This window comes from Eucyclogobius newberryi, unplaced genomic scaffold (assembly GCF_026437365.1).
Source record: "Eucyclogobius newberryi isolate DKJ021-1_F unplaced genomic scaffold, fEucNew1.0.hap1 SCAF_4, whole genome shotgun sequence".
In the NCBI taxonomy this organism is placed as follows: Eukaryota; Metazoa; Chordata; class Actinopteri; order Gobiiformes; family Gobiidae; genus Eucyclogobius; species Eucyclogobius newberryi.
The window spans coordinates 14,794,481-14,816,679 of record NW_027316056.1 but is presented as its reverse complement, the minus strand read 5'-3'; the positions used below and the strand labels follow the sequence as shown (position 1 = coordinate 14,816,679).

Sequence of the window (22,199 nt, the reverse complement as noted above, 5' to 3'; positions counted from 1 at the left end):
CTCTCACATTCATTCACTAGGGCCAATTTAGTCACCTAGAGTCGCCTAACACATGCATGTCTTTGGACGGTGGGAGGAGCCTGAGAACCCGGAGAGAACCCACGATAACACAGGGAGGACATGCAGACTCCACCCAGAGAGATCATGTGATGTTGGTCTGGTCCGGGAATCGAACCCACGATCTCCTTCTTGGGAGGCTAACCGCCTTTGCCACCGTGCATTATTATATTTTGTTAACACCATGCGGCCCTCTCCAGCTGCAGCCTCTGTTTCTCCCTCGTCAGCGCCCCCTCTGGTCTTAAGCGGTCACTACAGTTCAGTCGTGATGACGATGTGGATGTAACATCTAGCACTGTCTCCATCATCAGCTGTAATTCGGACACTTTTCTCACGCTTTACTGCCTCCGACAAAGGGAGAAAGTATTTCATTCGTGCGGTGAGTGAAAGTAGTTTTCCGGTAGTTTGTAATTCACTCGTAAATGATTTGTTATCGGAGCTGATGTTAGCATTAGCCGCTAGCTGCAACACCTAGTTTAACATCAAGCGCAACATGGATATATTATCACAAGAATGTAACAGTATATTGATGTGGCAACACTATTGGAAATGACAACTGAAGGTCACATCGTCTCATCTGATTTAGATTTGTTCAGAGCTGACTAGTTATTTTGCCACTGTAGCTAGCTCGCTAACTTGGCTAATGTTTACAGGCTAACCATCCTCGGACTCGGGTAGTTCCATGGGTGGGTGTTTAATTGTGATTTCACCCACGTTAAGTTGTGCTTCTTCACATTTCAGCGGGTGTGCGGCCTCTAAATGCACTTGTATCCCGTCCATAGATGTGTCAGTGGTGTCTGCTAGAGCCACACACTAAACGTCACGTAACAATCTGTGAGATCTGATAGACTGATGTTGTTTGGGCCCATCAGGACTTTTGCACCATTTGCACAGAGCTGTCACATTGGGGTGCGGTGTCCACTCTGTAAACAGTCCAGGGATGGGCACTAACTAATTACACATACTATATGTGAGTGGACTTTGTATTGTATTTCGAGCCATATAATTGTAATTGGTTACATTTATGATATTAATGACTGAGTGCAGCTTAAGTCACAACCTCACTGTTGTCTCTGATTCTTTCTAAACCTACAAACACACAAAACTGCTCTGACTGCTTTAACTTACAGATTATGTAGATTGTACTTTAAACAACAACGTGCTTTGAGGCCTTGGTAGGTGGAAAAGCACTATAATAATAATAATACAGTTGAGATTGATTTAAAATGCTATTAAAATTGCATTAATAGGTAACTAGTCCTTTGAGTAGTATTTTATGTTTGTACTTTCTGCTTTTACTGCACAGTTTTTGTTTACAATAGTACTTGTACTTGTAATTGTATTTGGTTCCTACAACTGCACATTGTTAGTACTCTTTCCCCCCTTTGACCAAGTCTAACCCACTTTCCAGTCAACATGCAATGCTATTTCATGCAAACTCTTTTAAACATCAAATATGATTCATTAAAGAGAGTTAATGTGTTCTTCCTCAGATAACAGACGCACAATTTGTTGACACTATACTCATGTAATTTACTTTCAAAAAGGCATATGAGTAATGGCATTAGTCCTGGTAATCTTTGAATAACTTTTGAATAGTGCTTTACATATAAACCTACATTGCCTGATACAATAGCCAATTTAAAACAAATGCCCAGTTTGTTAACTTTATGGGAATTTGGCTAAATGTTGATGACATTAAAATAATCTGTTCTTGATCATTTCATGTCTCAGTGGACAGTGGACCTGCAGCCCTGTATACTAAACCAGAGACCGAGCTCTTCATCATGAACTGTGACATAGATGGTACGTTTGAATATTGTCACTGTCAATGCAGAGGAGTTCTGTTCTCAATATATTAACTATATATTTTAGGAGATCTGGAAAACCAGGCAGAGATGGAGGAGAAGACCAGGTTAATAAATCAAGTTTTGGAGCTGCAACACACACTGGAAGGTATGGAGCATCACTTTTAATCTCTCGTATTAGTTTATAAAAAAAATATGCTTTGGAAACGTACAAACATGTTGTCCTCAAACAAATATTAGTTTATTTAAAAAAGCACGTCTTAAATATGCTAGTGCCTATATTTGTTTTGAAGTAGCTAAACAAGTTATACTTTTTGTGCCGTTGCAGATCTGTCGGCGCGAGTGGATGCAGTGAAGGAGGAAAACTTGAAGCTGAAGTCAGAAAACCAAGTGCTGGGACAGTACATCGAGAACCTGATGTCGGCGTCCAGCGTCTTCCAAACCACCGACACAAAGAGCAAAAAGAAGTGAGCTGCCTCAGAAACACACTGTTCCCTCGCAGTGGAAAATAACCAGACCGACATAGGGACAGGGCTGGCTTCTTGACAAGCCTCGAGTCAAAACAATGAGATTTTAAGAAGAGGCATTTAACCTCCTTAAAATCTGACATTCAGTTGGTTTCAGAATATCTCACAACGGGGCTGAGCGATTTGATAAATGTCAAATTAAAACGTTTACCGGTGTCTTAAACATTTTGAGAGAAGACTTTAAAATGTAAATGATTGTATTTGTCCCTAATGTTTGAAATAAATAAATTGATGAAGATTGAAATCTGAAATGCTAAACCAATACAAGAATTAGGAGCATTTTGGAACATGTTTATAGAGCTCTGAAAACTACAGTGTTATTAGATTTCAACTGTAAGGATTAGGCTTAATACTCAATAACGCAATAATACAAAAAAATCTCTCTTTTCAAACATTTTCATTGCAAAATAATAGTATTTTCTTGATTTCATACCATGTGGTTTCATTCTAGTTCTCATAAAGCTCAAGATCATTCAAAAACTATCCAGGAAAGGTCCAATTTTGTTCCGTTCATGTGATACATTTTTTTCCAGTATTGATCTAGTTTCGATACAAGTTTTAGTATCAATTAGTGTCTAATTTCTGCAAAAGAGATTATCATAGCAGTTGTGTTTTCCAATTACAATTTTGGTTCAATTGCAATTATTCCTTAGCAACATCGTGTTAAATTGAGATTGGATTTAGTGTTACTTCAAATGACACATTATGCAGACATTTTTGTGTTTTTAATCATACCTGGAGTAGCATTTGGCTTCATTCACACTAGTTTGACAAATCCTGGTTAGAAAGTCCTCTCCCCTCCGAGCGTCAACAACACTGACCTCAAATCTAGAGCTCCGAGTTCTATCGCTCGTTCTGAGCATTTCTGCCGTCTAATCATGATGAGTACAACTACGTGGCTGCATTAGCATGTCAGAGGAAAGCTAGCGTTTGTTTATCTCACCTCTGTAATTCCCTCTACAGCCAGTAGATGGAGCCTTAAGTCAAATCCTGGCGTGGGAAAGACCAGAGTAACATGAATTTTGTTTGTTTTTTGGCTCTAAAACATGAGATACCAAATGTAAGTAAGTTTAAAGCCCAATAACGAAACAAATAATGCATAATATTTGTCCTTTATTGTTTTTTTGGGGTGGTTGGATAGATAACGGAATAATGGACCTTGTTACTAATATAAATGATTTGGATCAACATTGTGAATATCTCTGTTAATATATCTTAAAGAATATCATATAAATATACAAGGGACCCTAAAATGAAAGTCTGCACCATTTTTAAACCGCATAATAGCATCCGTTTTGGCCTCGGCCTGTCAAGAAGCAGCTTCCTCATCACTTTGTGCTTCACCTGTAACGCGTTTGAACTGAATTAGATCTGACCTTAACATGTGGTTGCATAGAATCTCCTTCATACTTAATTTAGTCTGTATACATTTTATGACCCGGTCTTAAATGAACTTTGTGATGTTTTAATGTGTTTTTTTCCCCGATTACTTTTGCCTCTTTGATTTGTGAAGTGAGGTAAAGCGAACCATGTGTAAACCCGAGTTTGAACACTACATTTTGTTATTTATTATTCCCGTATAGTATTTTATCAGCAGTAGTGTATATATGATATGATCGCACGTGTCTTCAAAGCCCTTGGTCAAACAGGACAGTATTATGTGCATGTACCTCTTTATTCTTATATTTTTGAATGAGATTACAAATGACCGGTTATCTTTTGGCCTGGTGATTACTGTTAATGAACGAAAAAGCAGCGATTTCCTTATGTGGCATAGGTCTTTACATCAGATGCCCCTCCCTCTACATTTGCTTGTGACTGATGCAAAAGTCCAGGAGCTTGTTGTGATTCCCTGCGTGAAACAAAGTGCATTTTTAGTCTATGTAATCAAACGAAAGCACATTGTGTTTTTTTATTTTTTTATTTTTAATGCGTTGAAATGTGAGTTATGTAACTGATGGTCAAACATCTATAAGATTAAATTTTTACGCAGTTAAATTACAAAATAATCATAACTTAATCAGATTTCAAAGTGCACTAACTGTTCCAGTGAATGGTCCGCCACCTCCTTTGGGTGGCTGGAATGTTCCTTAGTATGGCATTAAACATGGATGTCAAAAATTGTTTTATATTTCAGCTATTAATGCGTTTTGTTCTTATTTTTTACTAAAGTGAAACATCAATTTGAGAACTTACGATCGTTATCGGCCCAACAGTAAGACAAATATCGGATATTGGCACATTAATAACACATGTGACTGAATAAATGCAAGATGGATATGTTTTTTGTCATATTAAGAAACATTCTAGGCACAGACGAACAGAAACATTTCCATGGAAACAAGCAGGTGTGGGCGTCCTCCACCAGAAAAGTGACACAGCGCAACTTTAAGGCTGCGGTCAAACATGATTTGGTTCCGAGTTGAGTTCGTTTTGAGTCGTGGACATGGTCTGGTCCTGTTGTTGCCCTCGTTTTGTCCTCATCTGGTCCGGGTTTAGTTTAAGGTTTAGTCCTGGTTTAGTCCAGAGTTCTGAGGGGTTGTGTAAGTGTGTAACACGCAAGATCGTGTTTAGAAATCTGGTAACTACGCGGCGACGATCGAAAAGCCCAGAATGAATCTTCTACGTATTAAAGGGGCGAGACGCGGAAATGGAAAACGAGTCTTCTCCTCATTTGCAGCCAGAGAACAAAGGCGGTTAAAAGGCCTTGAGTGCTATTGATCCACTCAGGACGCTCCGAGAAGAGGAAGACTGTAAAATGTGCCCATGTTCTCTTGTCAGGTGTGGCCTGTTCCCACTGAAAATCACAAATCTAAACATATGAATTTGCCCTTTTTTGAGGTGACGTTAATGCTTTGTGTTGAGAGGAATGTGGTGCTGGAAAAAAAGGTGGATCATTTAGTTAAACCTTGACTGTATATTTTGTAATTTATTTATCTTTTTTTAACGGTTGTACAGCGGTAACTCATTAATGATTTGTCGATGCTGAATAGGCCCAAACATGCACATGCTGTAATACTGTGTAGACTCTGCACCTTTATTTTAATAAAAGCCCAATAACTCTTGTTTTGAGTGGAATCTTTTGTGACGTGGAAACATATTTGTTGTTTGTTGTTGTCGTTTCTTTATTATGTGGTTTTCAAACTCGAAAAAGGCTTTTGACACTGAACCGCACGATTTTTGACTTATACCGTAAATTATGTCAAAATCTGGTCTCGTTTTCACATAATTTGACAGTCAAAACACTTTTTATCCACTAGAAAGTAATCTTCAACACAATTATCAGTTTAATATTATGTGGTTTTCTATTAGTTCAGATCAAGTCTATTCCAAAACTATTGAGGAAACGTCCAACTTTGTAATATTTATGAGGTTGCGACATTGTTATTATGCAGAAATTAAGGTAATAAATAAGTTAAAAGATTACAAGTACATGTTCATTTGTTACAGTCACAAATTGTTACGCAGCAGAAACCGGTCAATCATACTAAAATATTCCTCAGTATTTGCTTTCACTTTTCTGCTTTTGTACTTTTTCTGAAATTGTAATCATCGCCAACAATTCAAGACCAAATATTGCTTCTTTGTAATGATGAAAACGACTGAAAATGCAGTTACACCAGACGGCACACTGTTTTGTATTAAATAATTTTATTTTTCAGAGCAATGTACAGTTTTGCAAAGAAATGTAAACAGGAACATTTGCCAACGTCTGGGCAAAATGAACTACAAAAGTTTCAAACAAATAAATTAGCTTCGACGTCATAATCCCAGTCGACAATCTTGGATCAGAAATCCGGCTACGGAAGAGGACTGGGAACGGGACGACTTCAAACTCGGGCAGAGGGGATGCAAGTTTCATTTAGACCAAAGCGCTCTTCTTTTCTATAAAACACATCTTCGGTTTCACGTGTGTCGACGTGTAGTGTGAAGTCTGCCTCGAATCATTCAGAACCATGAGGCATTTTCGTACTACAGGCGTCGGAAACAAAGCAATAAATATGAAAATCGGTGCCAATCCAGCTATAACTTAAAAAATTAGACACAACAAAATCAAGCCAACATCTAAACAGAAACAAGTTAAAAGAAAGAAGTCATCCTGAAAAATTCAAACGTTTAAGCGCCTTCTCAGCACAAACGCCCCAAAAATCTGCAAAACTAAACTGCTTTTTCCTCACGACCTGGCAATCTCTTTTCCCTTATAATGAACTATACAAAAACACCGGCAGGAAGTCGAGTGGTGTTCTTAACGTGTTAGAACTGGCAGGAACTAACAGTATAGTTTGTAAGACGGTGAAAGCCCCTGCAAGATGATGGCGGTGTTATAAATGATGCTTCAGAGCGTTTGTGGACTCTTAATGGACGAGAGAGGAACAAGACGGAACAATGAGCTTTTAAATAAAACAAATTCAATATGAAACGGCTTAAAATGTGTCTTTGTTCTTACTTTAAAATGCACACAAAATGAAATGTTGACTTAAAATCTATGCATTGTGTTATCTTTTCTCCGCGTTATCATTCTGAAAAGCATTTCTACGCTGTACTTTAGCATTTGTGCTCAATTAACATAAACATTATGCAACGTTGACCTCATTTAAATGTAATACGTCAGCATTTTCCCAAAGAGAATCGTTCAGATTGTAAAATGATGGATTCAAATAGAAAATGGTCACATCGTATATATATTTAAATTGCGTTAACGTTTCATTTTTGAAGTCAACCTTTCACTTTGTCGCCATTAGACAGTTTAGACCTGGTTTAGTCCCGGTCTTGTCACGATTTGGACCTTGCTCAGTCCTGATATAATCTCGGTGACGACGGCAAACGAAAGCAAAATGTCTCTGTGTGTGGAAAGCTTGAGAATAACTGCATTGTTTTGGTGGAAATGAGTCGGTTTGGATGTGGCGTTGTACTGCGGGGGTGGAAGAGGAGAGAGTGTGGGGCCGGGGGCTTCTGGGGGCTTCTGGGTGCTGCTCCGCTCACAGCAGCAGAGATGCTCCTCCTCGGACGGGACAGCAGGGGGCAGCAGTGGTCCCCGCGTTGGGCGCCTCATCAGTCTTTACGAACCTTCCGCTTTCGCACGGACTGTTTGTGGCCGTCCTCCGCACCGTCGTCGCCTTTAGCCTGGAGAGTTAAGAAGAAAACGTGACAATGATAATTTTAAAAAACTTGATAATGGTCAGTCCAAACCAAACCAGACAGGTGTGTATTTTTGAGTCAAAATCGCATTCAGTTTGCAGTTTTTATACAGCAGAGTTAAGAGTTTGCTGTGTTTTATGAAGATTAAGACAAATATTTATAACCTAAAAACAGTATTTAATGGATTCGTTTTTTTGGCGAGTTTATATGTAAATTCAGGATATACAAATCCCATGATGCTGCAAAATATTGGTAGAATATTGTTGATATGCCAAAAAGTTTCTTGGAGCCGGATCACAATTTTGATTTCTGTCACCGTATTCATTCCACGATGTCGAAAAGAAAACTGGATATTTTGCTGAAGAGTTTGATAAGAATGAACTTGGCGTTTCTGGACAAAGTACCGTAGCTGCTAAATATGAGGAGATTCACCATGTTTTATCATTAGTCCTGCCAGTATCTGCTCTACATACGTCATAAGGCGCTGGTACAGCTGGCAGCGCTGGTACAGCTGGCAGCCCGGTGTAAACGCTCTCTCTTCTTTCTCACACTTATTGTGCTTTATCTCCTATATTTTGTAAATATAGTTAGTATATTTTTTCTATTTTACTGTACGATAGGGACACGCGCTGGAATAGTTTTTTAATTCAACTGTTTTTGACTTTTTTCGGCTGGATTTGAGCGTTTTTCGTTGCGTTCGTTGTGTTGTTGTGACGTGAGCTAGCTCCGAGCGAGCCCACCAGCCCCCCCCCCGCGCCCTCCGGCCGCGCTAAAGTACGGCGTGTCGTCGGTACACGTTTATGTACACGTTTATATGAAAGAGGAACTTCACGAACGATCGGGACACGCACTGGAATCGCTTTAAATTAACTTGTTTTGACTTTATTCGGCTGGATTGAGTGTTTTCGTCGTGTCGTTGCGATGTGTCTTGGCTCTGAGTCCCCCGGCCCCGCCCCCCGGCTCCGGCCCCGCCCCCCGGCTCCGGCCCCGCCCCCCGGCCGGCGCCGTACCGCGTTTCCACAAAGGAGGAACTCATGAAACTGCGGAGAACAGTCGTCTTACCCGGAGATCGTCACGTTATCCCGTCGCAATACTGACCTAACCTAATACTGATGTGCAATTCTGTCGTATGTGCAATTACTGTGAAATTCATGTGCAATCTATGTGCTGTCGTGACACATATTCATGTGCAATTACCGTCGGGATCACACACATTTATTTATTTATTTGTCTATGGGAGTTTTTATTTATTTATAGGAGATCTTCTACTGAAAGTGTTTTTCAGACTTCCTATAAGTGATCTGTTCTTCTGTATCTACCTCTGTATCTACCTGCGTTGCACCAATGAAATTTCCCCATGTGGGACAATAAAGGAATATCTTATCTCTTACTTTGGCACATTTGATCTGTCACCGCATGGACACTGACCGGGTCGTCTGTTGTTCTCTCTGGAGCTTTGGTTTCCTCCTCTTCTTCCTCTTTCTCGTCTCCTGAAAGACCGTTCACCTCCTCCTCCTCCTCCTCCTCCTCCTCCTCCTCCTCCTCCTCCTCCTCCTCCTCCTCTTCCTCCTCTTCTTCTTCCTCCTCCTCCTCGTCTTCCTCTTCTAACGCTGGAGGAGACAAAACAAGAGTCAGAGTGAAGAAAGTACAAACTAGCCCTGCTTTAGAATGTGAGAGCATCTTATATATTACATTTATACTATTTTCAGTGGCTAATGTATGATACAAGTGTGATCTGGGCCTGTATTGACAAACATTACACACCGTGGATAAAATATTCCACAACATTTTACTAAAAGTGCACATTTTGAGTCTTATTTCTCATTTATTATTGATTTATGGGTGGATTTGGTCCGTACCGTCGGCCTGTGTCGCGTCTCCGTTCTCCTGCACTTGTTCTTCGCCGTTCGCTGCGTCGTCTTCCTCTTCCTCCTCCTCCTCCTCTACGTCCTCGGTAGGAACATCCGTCTTCTTATACACATACTCATCTTCGGTTTTCTGGGGCATAAGATGTATTTTTTTAACCTTTTAATAAAATAGTTTGGGCTTGACTGAGGTATATTTGACAGTGTATCAGTTGTTAAAGTTGTTACTCTTTTCACAGTGACAAAACGTCTACAATAAAACATTTTTAGAACATTTGTGCTTCTTTCCCAGTTCCTTCAGATAAACGATTTAGGTGTTTGTCCTTTGAAAATACAACATTTTCTGCATTATATAAAGTTTTGTCCTTCTAATTCCATTACATCCAATCCACTACTAAGTCACAGTACTTTTTACAGAATTAAATCAAACAACGTATTGTATCCCACCCTGGATTTAGATTGAACTTTTTAAAATCCACTGTGTAGTTACATAAGCTCAAGTAAATAGTAATTCATATTTGCCTTTCATGAATGAGAAAATGATGAGGCCTGATGAGAACTAAGAACTAAACCAGTAGTAAACTTAAGCAAGAAGGCACTAGAACAAAACCAGGTCTAAACCAGAACTAGAACTAAACCAGGATTATTAATGTGTAACTTGTGAACTAAATCAGGATAAAATTGTGTGAAGAACTGCTAAACCTTCCTCATATTTGTTCAAAGGTGGTTTTCAGGTACCTTTGGCCAACAGAAGAGCACGACCAGACCCACAGGAAGCCCCACGGTGAGAATGTAGACCACCCAGAGCCAGGGACGCTCCTCTGCGGCCAACGTCAGCTGAGCAAAGATCCCGGGCTGGAGACAAGACAACAACAACAACAGACTTGCAGTTAGAACACAAGACTTCAGGCTGTTGGAAAAGAGTTGAGCCAAGCTTCAATCACAGATCTCCAAAACAGACAAGAAACAGGCCAGAAACAAGAAGAATTACTGAGAGGAATAATTAAGACTAAACCTTCATTTAATTGTATTTATTTAGAGTAAGTCACTAAATATGAGAAGAACGTAAATACCGGTATGCGTGTATTCAAAACATTAATGACCTCGACACATTTATTTAAGAATTACGTTTTCTAATTTAAACTAAAGGGAATAAGACGGTATGAATTCCCCTGTGCTTCAGTTAACAGAATTCAAATGCTTTCTATTTCATTTCCCCTTAGTATTGAAAAACACAATAATAAATGACATAACTTACAAGAATGTATCGATAATCAACTGGAACATTTTCTGTCAAAAGCCTGAGACTAAAACCCTAAATTAAAAATGGGTTGTCCCATTTCACCTCGTTTGCGCTGGCCACGAGTTTCTTGAGCCCCCAGCTGTCCGAGGCCCAGCGGTCGGCCACTTCTTTGTGAGACGTGACGATGAAGTTGTCAAAGTAAATGTCTGACGTCATGGACCACAGTTCCAGACCGATGGCTCTGAACGAGCGCATCCTGAACGGCTGCAGGTCCTCGAAAAACTCTGGGTTCTGGATTTTCCGGGGCTTCCACACTCCCTGCAGCCAAGAGAAGACAAACAGTTAACAACAAAAGATTAACACACAAGACACACAAACAGTCTGCTCACGGAGATATGTAGGTCATGCAGTTTTTTCAGAATTTAAAATTTAAAATTAGTTTTTTCCTGTTTTAACATTGCAACACAGTTCACATTTTTTGTCAGATTTTTGTCATACATTTTTTCAGGAGTTCTTGACCTTTTGATTCTTGGTATTAATTTAGGTATTTGTCGGTTTCCCTTTTAGTTTCTATGGTGACGCATGTCTCTAATGTTGGACTGTTTCAAAGGGTTGAGTTCTCAACATTCACAAAGTTTTAGATATTTAAGTTTACATAATAAAAGCACTGTAAACAACTAATATAGGTTTGGAAATAAAACCACTTTCAAACAACATTTGGGTTTTTTTCAAAATAAAACTACTTTAAAAAACTTTGGGGTTTTTCAAATAAAAACTATTTCAAACAAAGTTTTAAGGTTTTTGGAAATGTTTTGGGGTTTATCTAACATTTCGGGATTTATTCAACTCTTTCTTTTTTTTCAAACCTTTTCGGTAGTTTACAATGATGTGATTTTCCAATTCCCCCCAGTAATTTTCAAGATATGATATTGATTGATATTTTTCAAGATATTTTGTAGACCTTTCACTGAATCATTCTGCAGTGACTTTGCAAAGTTTGTATAGTATAGTTATTGTCCTTTAAACATGCTCTTGAGCAGCTCTGCTTTGACCTCTCATGTTTTAGAACTTTAAAATACTAAAAGCACACATTACTTAATATCTGTCAGGCGTTCCCTCTTCGGGCTTTGTCTTTGCACTCCTTCTACTGGCAGCAGTGGGAATTACCAGGGGAAAAAAATATTTTATTTCTATGGCACGTTTAAAACAACTTTTACTGACCCACATAAAACGCTTCACATAAACTGCAATTTGTCTGCAGAAATGCTCAAGTCTGGTGATGATTTATGGACTCAAACACAGCACAGAACATCTTGGGCGCGCAATCTATGACGTCACAAAACTGGGATTTTTGGAAAGTGTTTTTTCTGAGGCTCAGAGGACTTGACTGAACAGGATTCACCAAACAAGAATAAATGAAGCTACCAGTAAATACAACTCCAGGTATGTTTTTGATGAGTGCACATGGTTAAAAGCTTAATTATTTATAATGTGTCCTTTATTCTTAAGGTTTTGACAAAGACAGAAACAGTAAGGCAATAAACAACGTGAACTGTGTTTAAAAAGATCTCCATTAAAAGTAGAGCTGGGTTTCGATTCAAATTTCAAGAATCGATTCGATTCAGATTTTTACGTTTCAAAATCGTTTTTTTCCGATTTCTCAGATTCCATCCGATTCGCTCCGATTTCGATCTGATTTCCGATTTGATCCGATTTCGATTCGATCCGATTTCGATTAGATCCGGGGGTTAATGTTATCAAAAATGAAAAATGTATTTGAACCGTTTCCTTCACTTCATGACTGTGTAGAGAAGCAACATATTAAAACTAGTATTATATCAATATTAAACAGCAAATCTTACAAGTATTGGTAGTTACTGATGAAAAGGTTAAGGGTCAATCTACCTTCAAGAAAGATAATCCAGGAGTCCTGAATTATCTTTCTTGAAGGTAGATTGAAGTTCACTGAGGGAAATGTAGAAAATAATATATATATATATATATATATATATATATATATATATATATATATATATATATATATATATATATATATATATATATATATATACATCGATCTTTGGACGTACGAATCGATAATCAGTCATTAATATGCAAATCGATTAAAAATCGGAAAATTATTATTCAACCCAGCTCTAATTAAAAGACTAAACGTTTTACATGAATACTTTTAAATAACAGCACTGCGCTTCCTTGTGTATCAATAAGCCTGAGGGAGCTTCTAGCTCACATTGGTCACCTGATAGTTGGGGTTGTCCACTAGAGGCGCCTTCCACTTGCCCTTGTATTTAGGGTTGTTGATCATGGGGCGCTTCCACTCCCCACAGCCAGGGGCAGTCTCACAGGCCGAGTTCGGGATCTGAGGGGCCTCCCATTCTCCATCCATCTCCTTGTCCCTGCACCAGATAAAGTCAATGAAAGATGTGCTACATTTGTCGTATGTATTGACTGATAAAGTGTAGAAAAGCGCCCTCACCAGTCCTCCGGTTTCTCAGCACTCGGGTCAGGGATAAATTCAGATTCATCGTCGAGCCAGCCCTCTGGTTTTAGGGCGTCTGGATCTTCAATCTTTGCAGGCGCCTCCTCATCCCTGCAGCAAGTAACAGTCATTTACTGTATGTGGATAAAGAGAACTGAAGCATGAACTACTGGTGCAAGATGAGGGGCACACAATCTGTCAATCACACAAGACTGTGTAGGCCTGGGGAATGCCAAGAACCTCTTGACACAATGTGTTTCCCAATGCATGCATATCCTTACAATGTTTACTTTACGAAACTGAACAAAATGGTTGGAAATGTCATGTCCACAATGCGCTTTATATCAGAAGTTACTGCAATACATTTATCAATAAGCCACTTTTTTTTAGCTCAGCACCTGGAATGATGTGTGTATTGCCCAGAAATCACAATATATTAACCACTCTGCTACACCCAAAGTACACACCATGGATATAGAGAAGGAATATTCTCATGTATTGTGGGTTCATAGCTAAATCATACAAGGCTAATTTTGAAAACAATACCAATGTTTCTAGCAAATATTAAAGGTCATTCATTTTTTCTTTCATTCATTCCTGTTCTACCGCTTGTTCTCGGGTGTCGCGGGTGACTGGAGCCCATCCCAGTTACTGTGGCCCTTAGGCGGGTACACACTGGACAGGGGGCAGCTTGTCGCAGGGTCATTTTACATTTGGCTATTGTAAACCTTATTCAAACCCTCCAATTACATTTTTTTTTCGCACACCAACTTTCTAACTGTATTTTTGTTTTCAGCTTCCAGTTAATTGGGGTATTTTGAGCTTTCATCACAGCCATGGATACGTTTACTTTAGTTTGTTGTACTGTGTAAGTTGTCTCCTCTCTCGCTCTCACCAGTCCTCGGGCTTGACCGCCTCGGGGTCGGGCATCTTGGCCCTCTCGTCCCAGTCCTCTGGTTTGGAGTCGGTCGAGTCGTCGATCTCTTGTGGAGGATTCACCGGAGGAACCACGTCGTGAAGTAGGCTCCCACGGCTCACACTGGACTGGTCAATGAACAGCTCATAACTGTTGTCTGGGTTTAGGACTGGGCCAGAACACACAGAAGTATTAATCTATAAGCAAACTGTGAAAGGTACTACTAACCAGAAGAAAGAAAATAAATAAGACAGATGTGTACATCAGGAACCAATCTGGAAGCACATGGAGAGTAGACCTAATATACATTTCTGAATGTTTCAAACCTAAATTATCTATGTAATTAAGAAAACAATGATTACTAAATAGTACTTATTATCATCATATATATGTATATTTATGAAATCCTTAGTCCACTTTAGACCGGGTTCACTTAAGAGCGGTTTGGAATAAATAAATTGTCTTCATGATAAGGGCCTGGCTCGCAGGGCTCTACTATGTCTCCCAAACAAATGTTTTCCTAATAAATAAGACATAAATCATACCTGGATTATACTTTTTAATCATGAGACTCATCTCAGCAATACACAAAAAGGCATTAAGTAAATCCAAGTTTGTGTCGCTGTGGGTGGGTAAGCATGAGTAAAAAAGAAACTACTTCCAGTTAATCGTCAGGTTTTTCTGCATTTATTTCCCTTCTCTGTGAGTCTGTTTTAACCTCTCTTTATGAAATGCATTGGGTTTGGGTTGTGTCTATCAGTTCCATAGGCAAGTTCAGTCGGACTGGATGGAAGTTTGGATGTTTAAAAACATGTGATAACCTTTGGAATCTTTTCAACGATGAATCACTCCTGGACGAATGAAGGATTATTACACCAACATAAATGTTATCACCACTAAACACACGGTTTATCACAGGATCTGCTGGAACCACTCACGGCCCCTTCGGACCCCTTAAACAGGCCGGGACTGTTCACTTATGATGGGACATTACAGTGGAGACGCTTTCCAAATCAAGTACAACAGATTTTGGTAAATTATATCACAAATACTATTCTGTGGTTATTCATGTTCAATTAGGAGTTATTTCATGATTTTACCGAGTGTATAAAGATGCGTCTTCTTGTCGGTGTAAAACTTCTTGAGGTCGACGTCGGCTCTCTTGGCGTGTTTCTCCTCGATGTCTTTGTTCAAAGGGTTTTCGTGTCTGAAGATGAAGTGCAGTTTGTAATCCTCTCCGCATTTGTCCGGCCCAAACATGATGGTGTAAGGAGTGCGGTCGTGGAACTGCTCCTAAGGGCAGAGGAAAGAACATTTTTATATCTCTGTTTTATTTTTAAGATTTAATATATCAATGATACAGATTAGACTGACTACTAACCAGATTTACATCTCCTTCGTCTGAGAGTAGTTTGATGTATGCACCGCCACAGTCAATGCCATCTTGGAAATTGACTTCATATCTAAACATAACATTTATATTAAAAGGGGATGAGTCCGTTTTTCATTTTTTATAAACAGATAAACGTAGAACACAACAAAAAACCACCAGAGTGAAATAAGTAGACACAAGTAGACATATACTAAACATAACTAAAAACAAAATCATGGAACATTTAGAAAAAAATAAAAGTCCCATTTAGTCCGTTTGTCAAATTTGTCCATTTCTAAATTAAGTCTAAATTATTTATTATCCTTTGTTTTTCAATGATAACTATAATAAACTATAATGAAAAAATGATTATTTGATGTCACTTACTGAACCACCAGAGGATCATCCTTGAACACAAACGGTTTGTTGAGTGGAGCAGAGATGGCGTGATGCTTAGCTCTGGACTTCAGAACCAGACCTTTGTCTCCAGGGACTTTATTCTCCTTCAGCATCTCCACTGACCACTTCCCTACAGCAAACAAATTAGATAATATTATTGTTAAAAAATACACAGTAATTTTACAACTATTGAAGACAAGGGAATGATTCTATTTTACTTCCTTATTTTGCTGTTGGGCTGTTAAAGCCCACTATATCAAACCTCACTGTGACACAAACATATATTTGTATTATTTTTGGAGGATAGACCTTTTAAAGGTTTGTAAATAAACACATATGGAAGTGAAGTAGAACATAATAATGCAATTTCAAGAGAGGAACTGGAATTAACCACAAAATATCACAAACTATTTAAAAAATCAGTGGGTGTTTGGCCGATGATAAAAACTATGATACATGAAAGTGACATTCAGAGTTGTATTTACATTGTGATTTTTACACTTTGCTGGACAAATACTTACAGAAGTGTCCACCTTGGACAAATGTTTAATTTAATGTCAACAGAAATATTACAAACTTGAACACAAATTCTCTGTGAAGCTTGAATAGCAGTTTCATAATGATTATTTATGTTTGAATTGTGATTTGAATGCATCTTTTCTTGTTATGTGAAGCACATTGAATTATTTTGTGTTTGAATTGTGCTGTACAGATAAACTTGTCGTGCCTATTGTAGAGTTACAGAGTTAGTTATGCTGTGAACCAGATTCAGTTTCTTTTTTTAATGTCCTGAATGCTTATGTTGTGACATAAATATCAAATATTGTAAAAATAATGAATCATAATATTTTATAGATTTTATGATACAAATTGTAATTGATAGTTACACTCTACAGTACTAAAATGTACTCTAGTAAACAGAAATCAGATATAAACAAGGCACATTTATATACGGCTCGCTCCAAGATTTAATAAGTGATAACAATAACATACTGGATTATTAGGATACAAACCATCGTATTTTGCGATTTCATCATCTGCGTCACCTTTCACCGTCTTTGACAGCTGCCACCTGTGTCCACATCAACACAGCAGTGTTTTCAGAAAAAACACACAAACATCAAACACATTTCCTGCAGCAGTGAGTTTAGCTGCAACTCCTTCAGCTCAAATGTCGTTTCAGTATCATCATACTCTTATACAACGCAACTTAGTGAATTGTTTATGACTACTTTACGTCAATTCAAATCCATGACTGCTGTTTAGAACCCTGATAATTTTAACAACAGGCCAGTAATGCTGTATGATATGAACATCAGCTAAACTAAGAGGTTTTTACTCAATTTGAATTCAATGAATCTGAAGTGAAGCCACTCGAGGACGTCCTGGTGGAGTATATTTACAGCCCAAAGAATGTTTCAATCAAAAACACAACATTTACACATTTCCTGTGTCATTTCTTGTGAACAATACTCTTTCTGAGTCATAAAACGTCTTATCTCTCGCATGTTTTGTATGGACCAGTCAAGATATACTGGTAAATATTTTATTACTTATGGATTTGTTGCAGCCCTAATTTGCAGTAGCTCCAAGACTGTGTACTAAGCTTCCTCTGCACATCAGGCGCTTTCAAATCTGTTCTTAAAGCCACATTTTTCTCCTTGGCTTTAAACTCAGTTTGAGGGTTGACTATTCCCTACCTCATGGCTGTTTGTTTATGTCCTGTTGAACATCTGTGCAGCACTTTGGTCGATAATAATGTGCTATATACATTAAGTTGAGTTAAAAATAATAATACTGTCACCTGTCCAGGGACCCATCATCAAATGTCTCTGCAAAGTAGACCTCACCAGTGGGCACAGGAGTCTTGTATGTCACCTGAGAAAGATAAAAAGATGTATTTGAGAGGAGGGATGCTATTTTTGAAGCCATTTCCTCTGTGAATCTTGCGCTGACCTGGAAGGAGATATTAGCGTCTGCAGTGGCGGTGGCTGCCTTTTTGCTCGTTCTCTTGGCTATCGCTTCATCTTCTGACATCAGGACCCTCATTTCCTCTTCGTCCAGGGCCAGACTGTCCTCCACGTCCGCCTCAGAGTCCTCCTGGGCCCATCCCAAAACCAGCAGCAGGGACAGAAGCAAAGCCGTCCACAGCCACCACTGCTCCAGCCTCATCCTAACGACTGGCTTTAAGATAAGTGTTATGATCTGTGTGAGTAAAAATATCACAATTTAACAATTATTCATGATTATTGAGACTGTGGCTAAACCCCAGGGAAATCTTGAATTTTCTTTCCTTCCCATTGTCTAATACTGTTCCTCAGGTTTGTGACTGGCTTTACAAAATCGAACGTTAAAGTTGAATCTTTTGGGCTGACTAAAATACTTATAATATAAAATTGTCGCCATGATTCGTTTTTTTGTTCTTACATTTATATGGTAACCTGCATAATCACGATTATTGATTTACCCGATAATCTTGACATCCCTAATATGAAACTGTCCATGGGTCTCAAAGTGATGAAAAAGTAGGGCTGCTGCTATGGCAACTACCAATTCAAAACTAAATATTCTATTATTCAAATGGTCAAAAATCCCCAAAATGGTGCTCAGTAATAGGAAACTAGTGGTGCGTTCAGACTAGTATACTGTATATACAATGTCACATTACTATGACAATATTTGACCTTTTCTGAACAATTTTAGGAGGATCTTGATCCACAGAATTAGTATAAGACTACATTGTAATATAAAAGAAAATTGCATTCTACAGTTTTAAAAAAAGACTGTTTATTAATATAATTGTGGTATCGAAATCAATATAAAGTATCAAGCTGTTTTCTTAGTAACAAAATAGATTTAACTGAAATTAGTCATCCAACTATGAAGCATCTTCCATTCGCTTTGCACAGTGATGTAGAGATTCTATTTTACTCTTGCGTTAATAAATTAAATCATCTACTATGATATTGTACAGTTGAAAGGCTGTTGTATGCAGCTGGGGACAAAAGGGTACCAGGGTTGAAAGTTGGCGTGGCACAGTGGGGGAGGGGAGGATGTAGCAGGTGTGTCCAGTTTATTTTTAGAGACAAATCAGTGTGATGTTTGGAGTGTAGTGATTCAGTGGTATAAATAGACAATAGAAATGTGAAGAGGTGATTTAAGGGGGTGATTTAAGGGGGCTTGAACAGGGGCTAATTATTGATTGTGTATATTTTATTACATTAGTGATGTTAAGCATTAAGCACTGTAGAAACTTTCTTTCTGTAGTAAAAAGCCCTCACAAAATCTGTAATGTGTATTTTTCATATATAGAACAAGTAGTGTGGGCCCAATAAGATGCTTCATAACCCTGGATTTTGTTTTACTCTCCTGATTCTGCATTTATAAAAGTGTTTTCTGGGGTAAACCTGCTTTTGGTTTATTGTGTCAGTGGCATGAAGTAGTTTCAATATTATTGTTTACTGCAATATTATATTCAGCAATACTGTATATTGCATTTCACATAAAGACAAAACCTTTTGAATGAGAAAGCCTTGATCTAAAAATAAGCTTTGTTTCAATTGAGCACTTGAATGAATGAGCGATTACACTTACACTGTAATAAACAAGTGTGTAACGTCTTAAAGTTCACATCTGCGTTAGAACTCCATGTCATGCTTGTTATTTCAACTCCGGGGCTATTCATTTTATTTTTTAACAAACCGGAATTGTGAAGTGATTTTCATTCTCTTTGCTTCAGTATTATTATGCAGTTAAACTTACATTTGACTGTTTTATGGCATGTTTATTGTACCATTTAGATCATTTATTTAAATGTCAACTTTTCAATCATCACAAATAACTCGGTGCCAAAAAATCCAGTTAAATTAACGACATAGGCTTAAAATCAAACAAGCTACAGAAATCTATCAGCATTTTCCTGGAGAGTTAAAGCCAAAACCCTTCGCTGTAACCCCCAGTTAAACGTTAACATTGTCATCTCAGCTGCGAAACCAATCTATTTAACCTAAACCTACAATGAGATCTGCAGTTAGAGATAGTGCCCATCTTATCTTATTATAATGAATGGAACCGCTGTAAATTCCTGGCAGTAAACACTAAATAGCCCCACTGCACTCTTGAGGACGGGCTTTGTGCTACACTTGCTCACAAACATCTGCTCACATGACCACTCTGAGCTCTGAGCCCTTCCTCCAAAAGCCAGAGCAGAAGAAAAGACCACATGTATCTATTATTTTGCACGACAGCCATAATGAGCTGCTATTGATCACACCGACCCTGCTGCTCACAATCCAAACCCGGCACGAAAAGCATGCCAGCGTCTGGCTTTTCTTAATTACCGTACCCAAAGTAATCTTCTTATGTCTTTTGAGGTGTAGAGGTAATTCGAAAACACAGCAAAGAAGATAGTGGATTAATACTAGGTAGACAAGAGAAACTGCTGATACGGCTTAAGTACGTAACATTGAAATTAAACAAATACAAGGGCATTTATAGACAATATAGAAATTAAATAAATCGTAACATATGCAAAAGTATTGCATTGGTATGTTTTTTTTTAAATAAAGAATTGCATAGATGTGATACAATAACAGTGTCGTAAAGAAAAACAAACGCTGTACAACCAGTTTGGATCAGTTTAGATTAGCTGAAAGTCTTATCTTTGGCTGCACCTAATAATAATCTTACAAATACATGTATCAGGCTATTATTCATTTGTGTTATTCAAATCAAAAAAAGGTCAGAGAATCTTACTAAATTTGACCAAGAAGATGATAAAGTGATGAGGCTTGATAAAGTATACTTGCAGACAAAAGTCCATCAAAAAACCTAATCTTACACATTTTCCTATGATTCCCGTCGACTCATAAAACCTCTTCTCTCATTTTTAGTCCAGATTTAAATACTAAATTAGTTGACAATTGTTTAAATCGACGAGTTGCGATTAATCAATCAACTTGTTTAAACCCTAGCCTTTAAACTATTATTAGTAGTATCATTATTGTATTCTATTATATTGTTATGGTATTTGGTTTTCATCCACACCCAAAGATAACATGAAATAAATCATGACACCCGCGCAAAGATATTACAACAGTGTTACAACAGTGTTATTTGTCCACGCAGATAACTGTCCCGGCTTCTTCCTAATGATAAAACTAGCATTCACTCCGGCTGCAGCACCTGCTCCCAGGCTAATGCTAGTTAGCTGCACACGGACCATAAATACTGTTTTAGCATAAACTTTTCAACAATAGAATGACACTGACATAAAAACCTGCATCATTTAGACCGGATGATTAATAAGCTAAACACAAATGAAAAGCAAAATGAGTATTTCAAATAGCTTGCCGCGCAAATATTCTAAAAATGTATTAGCTTCGTATTAGCCGGGGTGTCGCACACACAGGGATGAGAGAATGAATGAGCGCAAACAAACCTGGCGTCTTCTTATTTGCACTGGTAAATCTTCTAATCACGCCGTTCGTCCGCAGTGTAAAAAACCGCAGATCTGAGGTAAACGAGGCACGGAATGTGAGCGGTGCAGCAGGAGAGAGAGCGCGGAGGAGCAGGCGCAGAGGAGAGGACGGGACCCGCGGATGACAGCTCGGACCCCTCGGCCTGATAAAGGTCTGAACGAGCGGAGAGGAGGAGAGCGAGACTGCGCATGCGCGGTGACAGAGCCGCGCACGGGCAGAGGCGCGTTATCCAGTACGGAAAATATAACATTGAATCAACGAGATATCTAATAAATTATCATGATAACGATAAAAGCAGTTTGATTCATAACTATTAACAACATAATCGCCAAAACACACCAAGCAGAAACGTTTGGTAGTGTTTTCACAAACAATTTGTAGAAAGTACAGATACCTGCTCTCAAATACTGTAGTATTGATGCCCGGGTATTGATGAAGTAAAAGTATCAGCATCCACTGTAAAATATACTTGACCGAAGCGCTTAAAAATGTACTTACGTGTGTTAATGTGCTTTGTTATTTCCCCACCACTACTATTGTATCTCATAATTGTATTTTCTTTGTTTTAATTTTTCAGAATTAAAAACACAAAATAACAAAAACAAAAAAGACAAGACCAGAGAGAACAAATTAGGTAAACATAAAAAATAGGAAGTGGTAGCATCCAATGAAAAGAAGTTAAGGCACAAAAAGTCCAAAATAAAAGTTCAATTGGTCCATTTTCCAGTTGAGTCCAAATGTTTTATAATTGTTTCACTTGACTTAAGTGAATAGTATATGTGGTAAGATACACAATACTAGATCGATCTAGATCTAAATACATTTATAAACCAACCTAATAGATCCATGAAACCAGCGTGTTCAGATTAAACGTCACAGTGTCCCGTATTCCC

The 22,199-nt window shown here is 38.3% G+C and overlaps 2 protein-coding genes across 4 annotated transcripts; one reads left to right on the top strand and one right to left on the bottom strand.

The window, feature by feature from the left end:
• Positions 1-311: 311 nt before the first annotated feature.
• Positions 312-5,458, top strand: scoca (short coiled-coil protein a). The gene is made up of 4 exons (XM_072463119.1): positions 312-436; positions 1,792-1,863; positions 1,933-2,013; positions 2,194-5,458. The coding sequence occupies exons 2-4, from the start codon at positions 1,845-1,847 to the stop codon at positions 2,334-2,336; spliced, it is 243 nt and encodes an 80-aa protein (XP_072319220.1). The 5' UTR covers positions 312-436; positions 1,792-1,844; the 3' UTR covers positions 2,337-5,458.
• A 568-nt stretch (positions 5,459-6,026) lies between these two features.
• On the bottom strand, positions 6,027-21,472 carry clgn (calmegin). 3 transcript variants are annotated; one of them, XM_072462808.1, is made up of 15 exons: positions 21,267-21,472; positions 17,783-17,999; positions 17,631-17,704; positions 16,840-16,898; positions 15,815-15,956; positions 15,437-15,518; positions 15,156-15,348; positions 14,035-14,224; positions 13,137-13,250; positions 12,900-13,056; positions 10,742-10,957; positions 10,135-10,251; positions 9,391-9,529; positions 8,954-9,141; positions 6,027-7,516 (listed from the first exon to the last, which is right to left on the bottom strand). In XM_072462808.1, exons 2-15 carry the CDS (start codon positions 17,996-17,998, stop codon positions 7,445-7,447), a joined length of 1,959 nt encoding a protein of 652 aa, XP_072318909.1. In that variant the 5' UTR covers position 17,999; positions 21,267-21,472; the 3' UTR covers positions 6,027-7,444. The 3 variants fall into 3 exon arrangements, with proteins under 3 accessions (XP_072318909.1, XP_072318910.1, XP_072318911.1); XM_072462809.1 differs by having other exon boundaries at positions 8,960-9,141; XM_072462810.1 differs by having other exon boundaries at positions 8,954-9,093.
• Positions 21,473-22,199: the final 727 nt, after the last annotated feature.

What these genes read in the sequence shown, in the direction of transcription:
- clgn (XM_072462808.1), bottom strand. Translation starts at nt 17,998, where the DNA reads ATGAGGCTGGAGCAGTGGTGGCTGTGGACGGCTTTGCTTCTGTCCCTG. An exon ending in ACGCTAATATCTCCTTCCAG is followed by an intron (nt 17,705 to 17,782) that starts GTCAGCGCAAGA and finishes TATCTTTCTCAG; the next exon opens with GTGACATACAAGACTCCTGT. An exon ending in TGAAATCGCAAAATACGATG is followed by an intron (nt 15,957 to 16,839) that starts GTTTGTATCCTA and finishes TGTTTGCTGTAG; the next exon opens with GGAAGTGGTCAGTGGAGATG.
- scoca (XM_072463119.1), top strand. An exon ending in GCTGCAACACACACTGGAAG is followed by an intron (nt 2,014 to 2,193) that starts GTATGGAGCATC and finishes GTGCCGTTGCAG; the next exon opens with ATCTGTCGGCGCGAGTGGAT.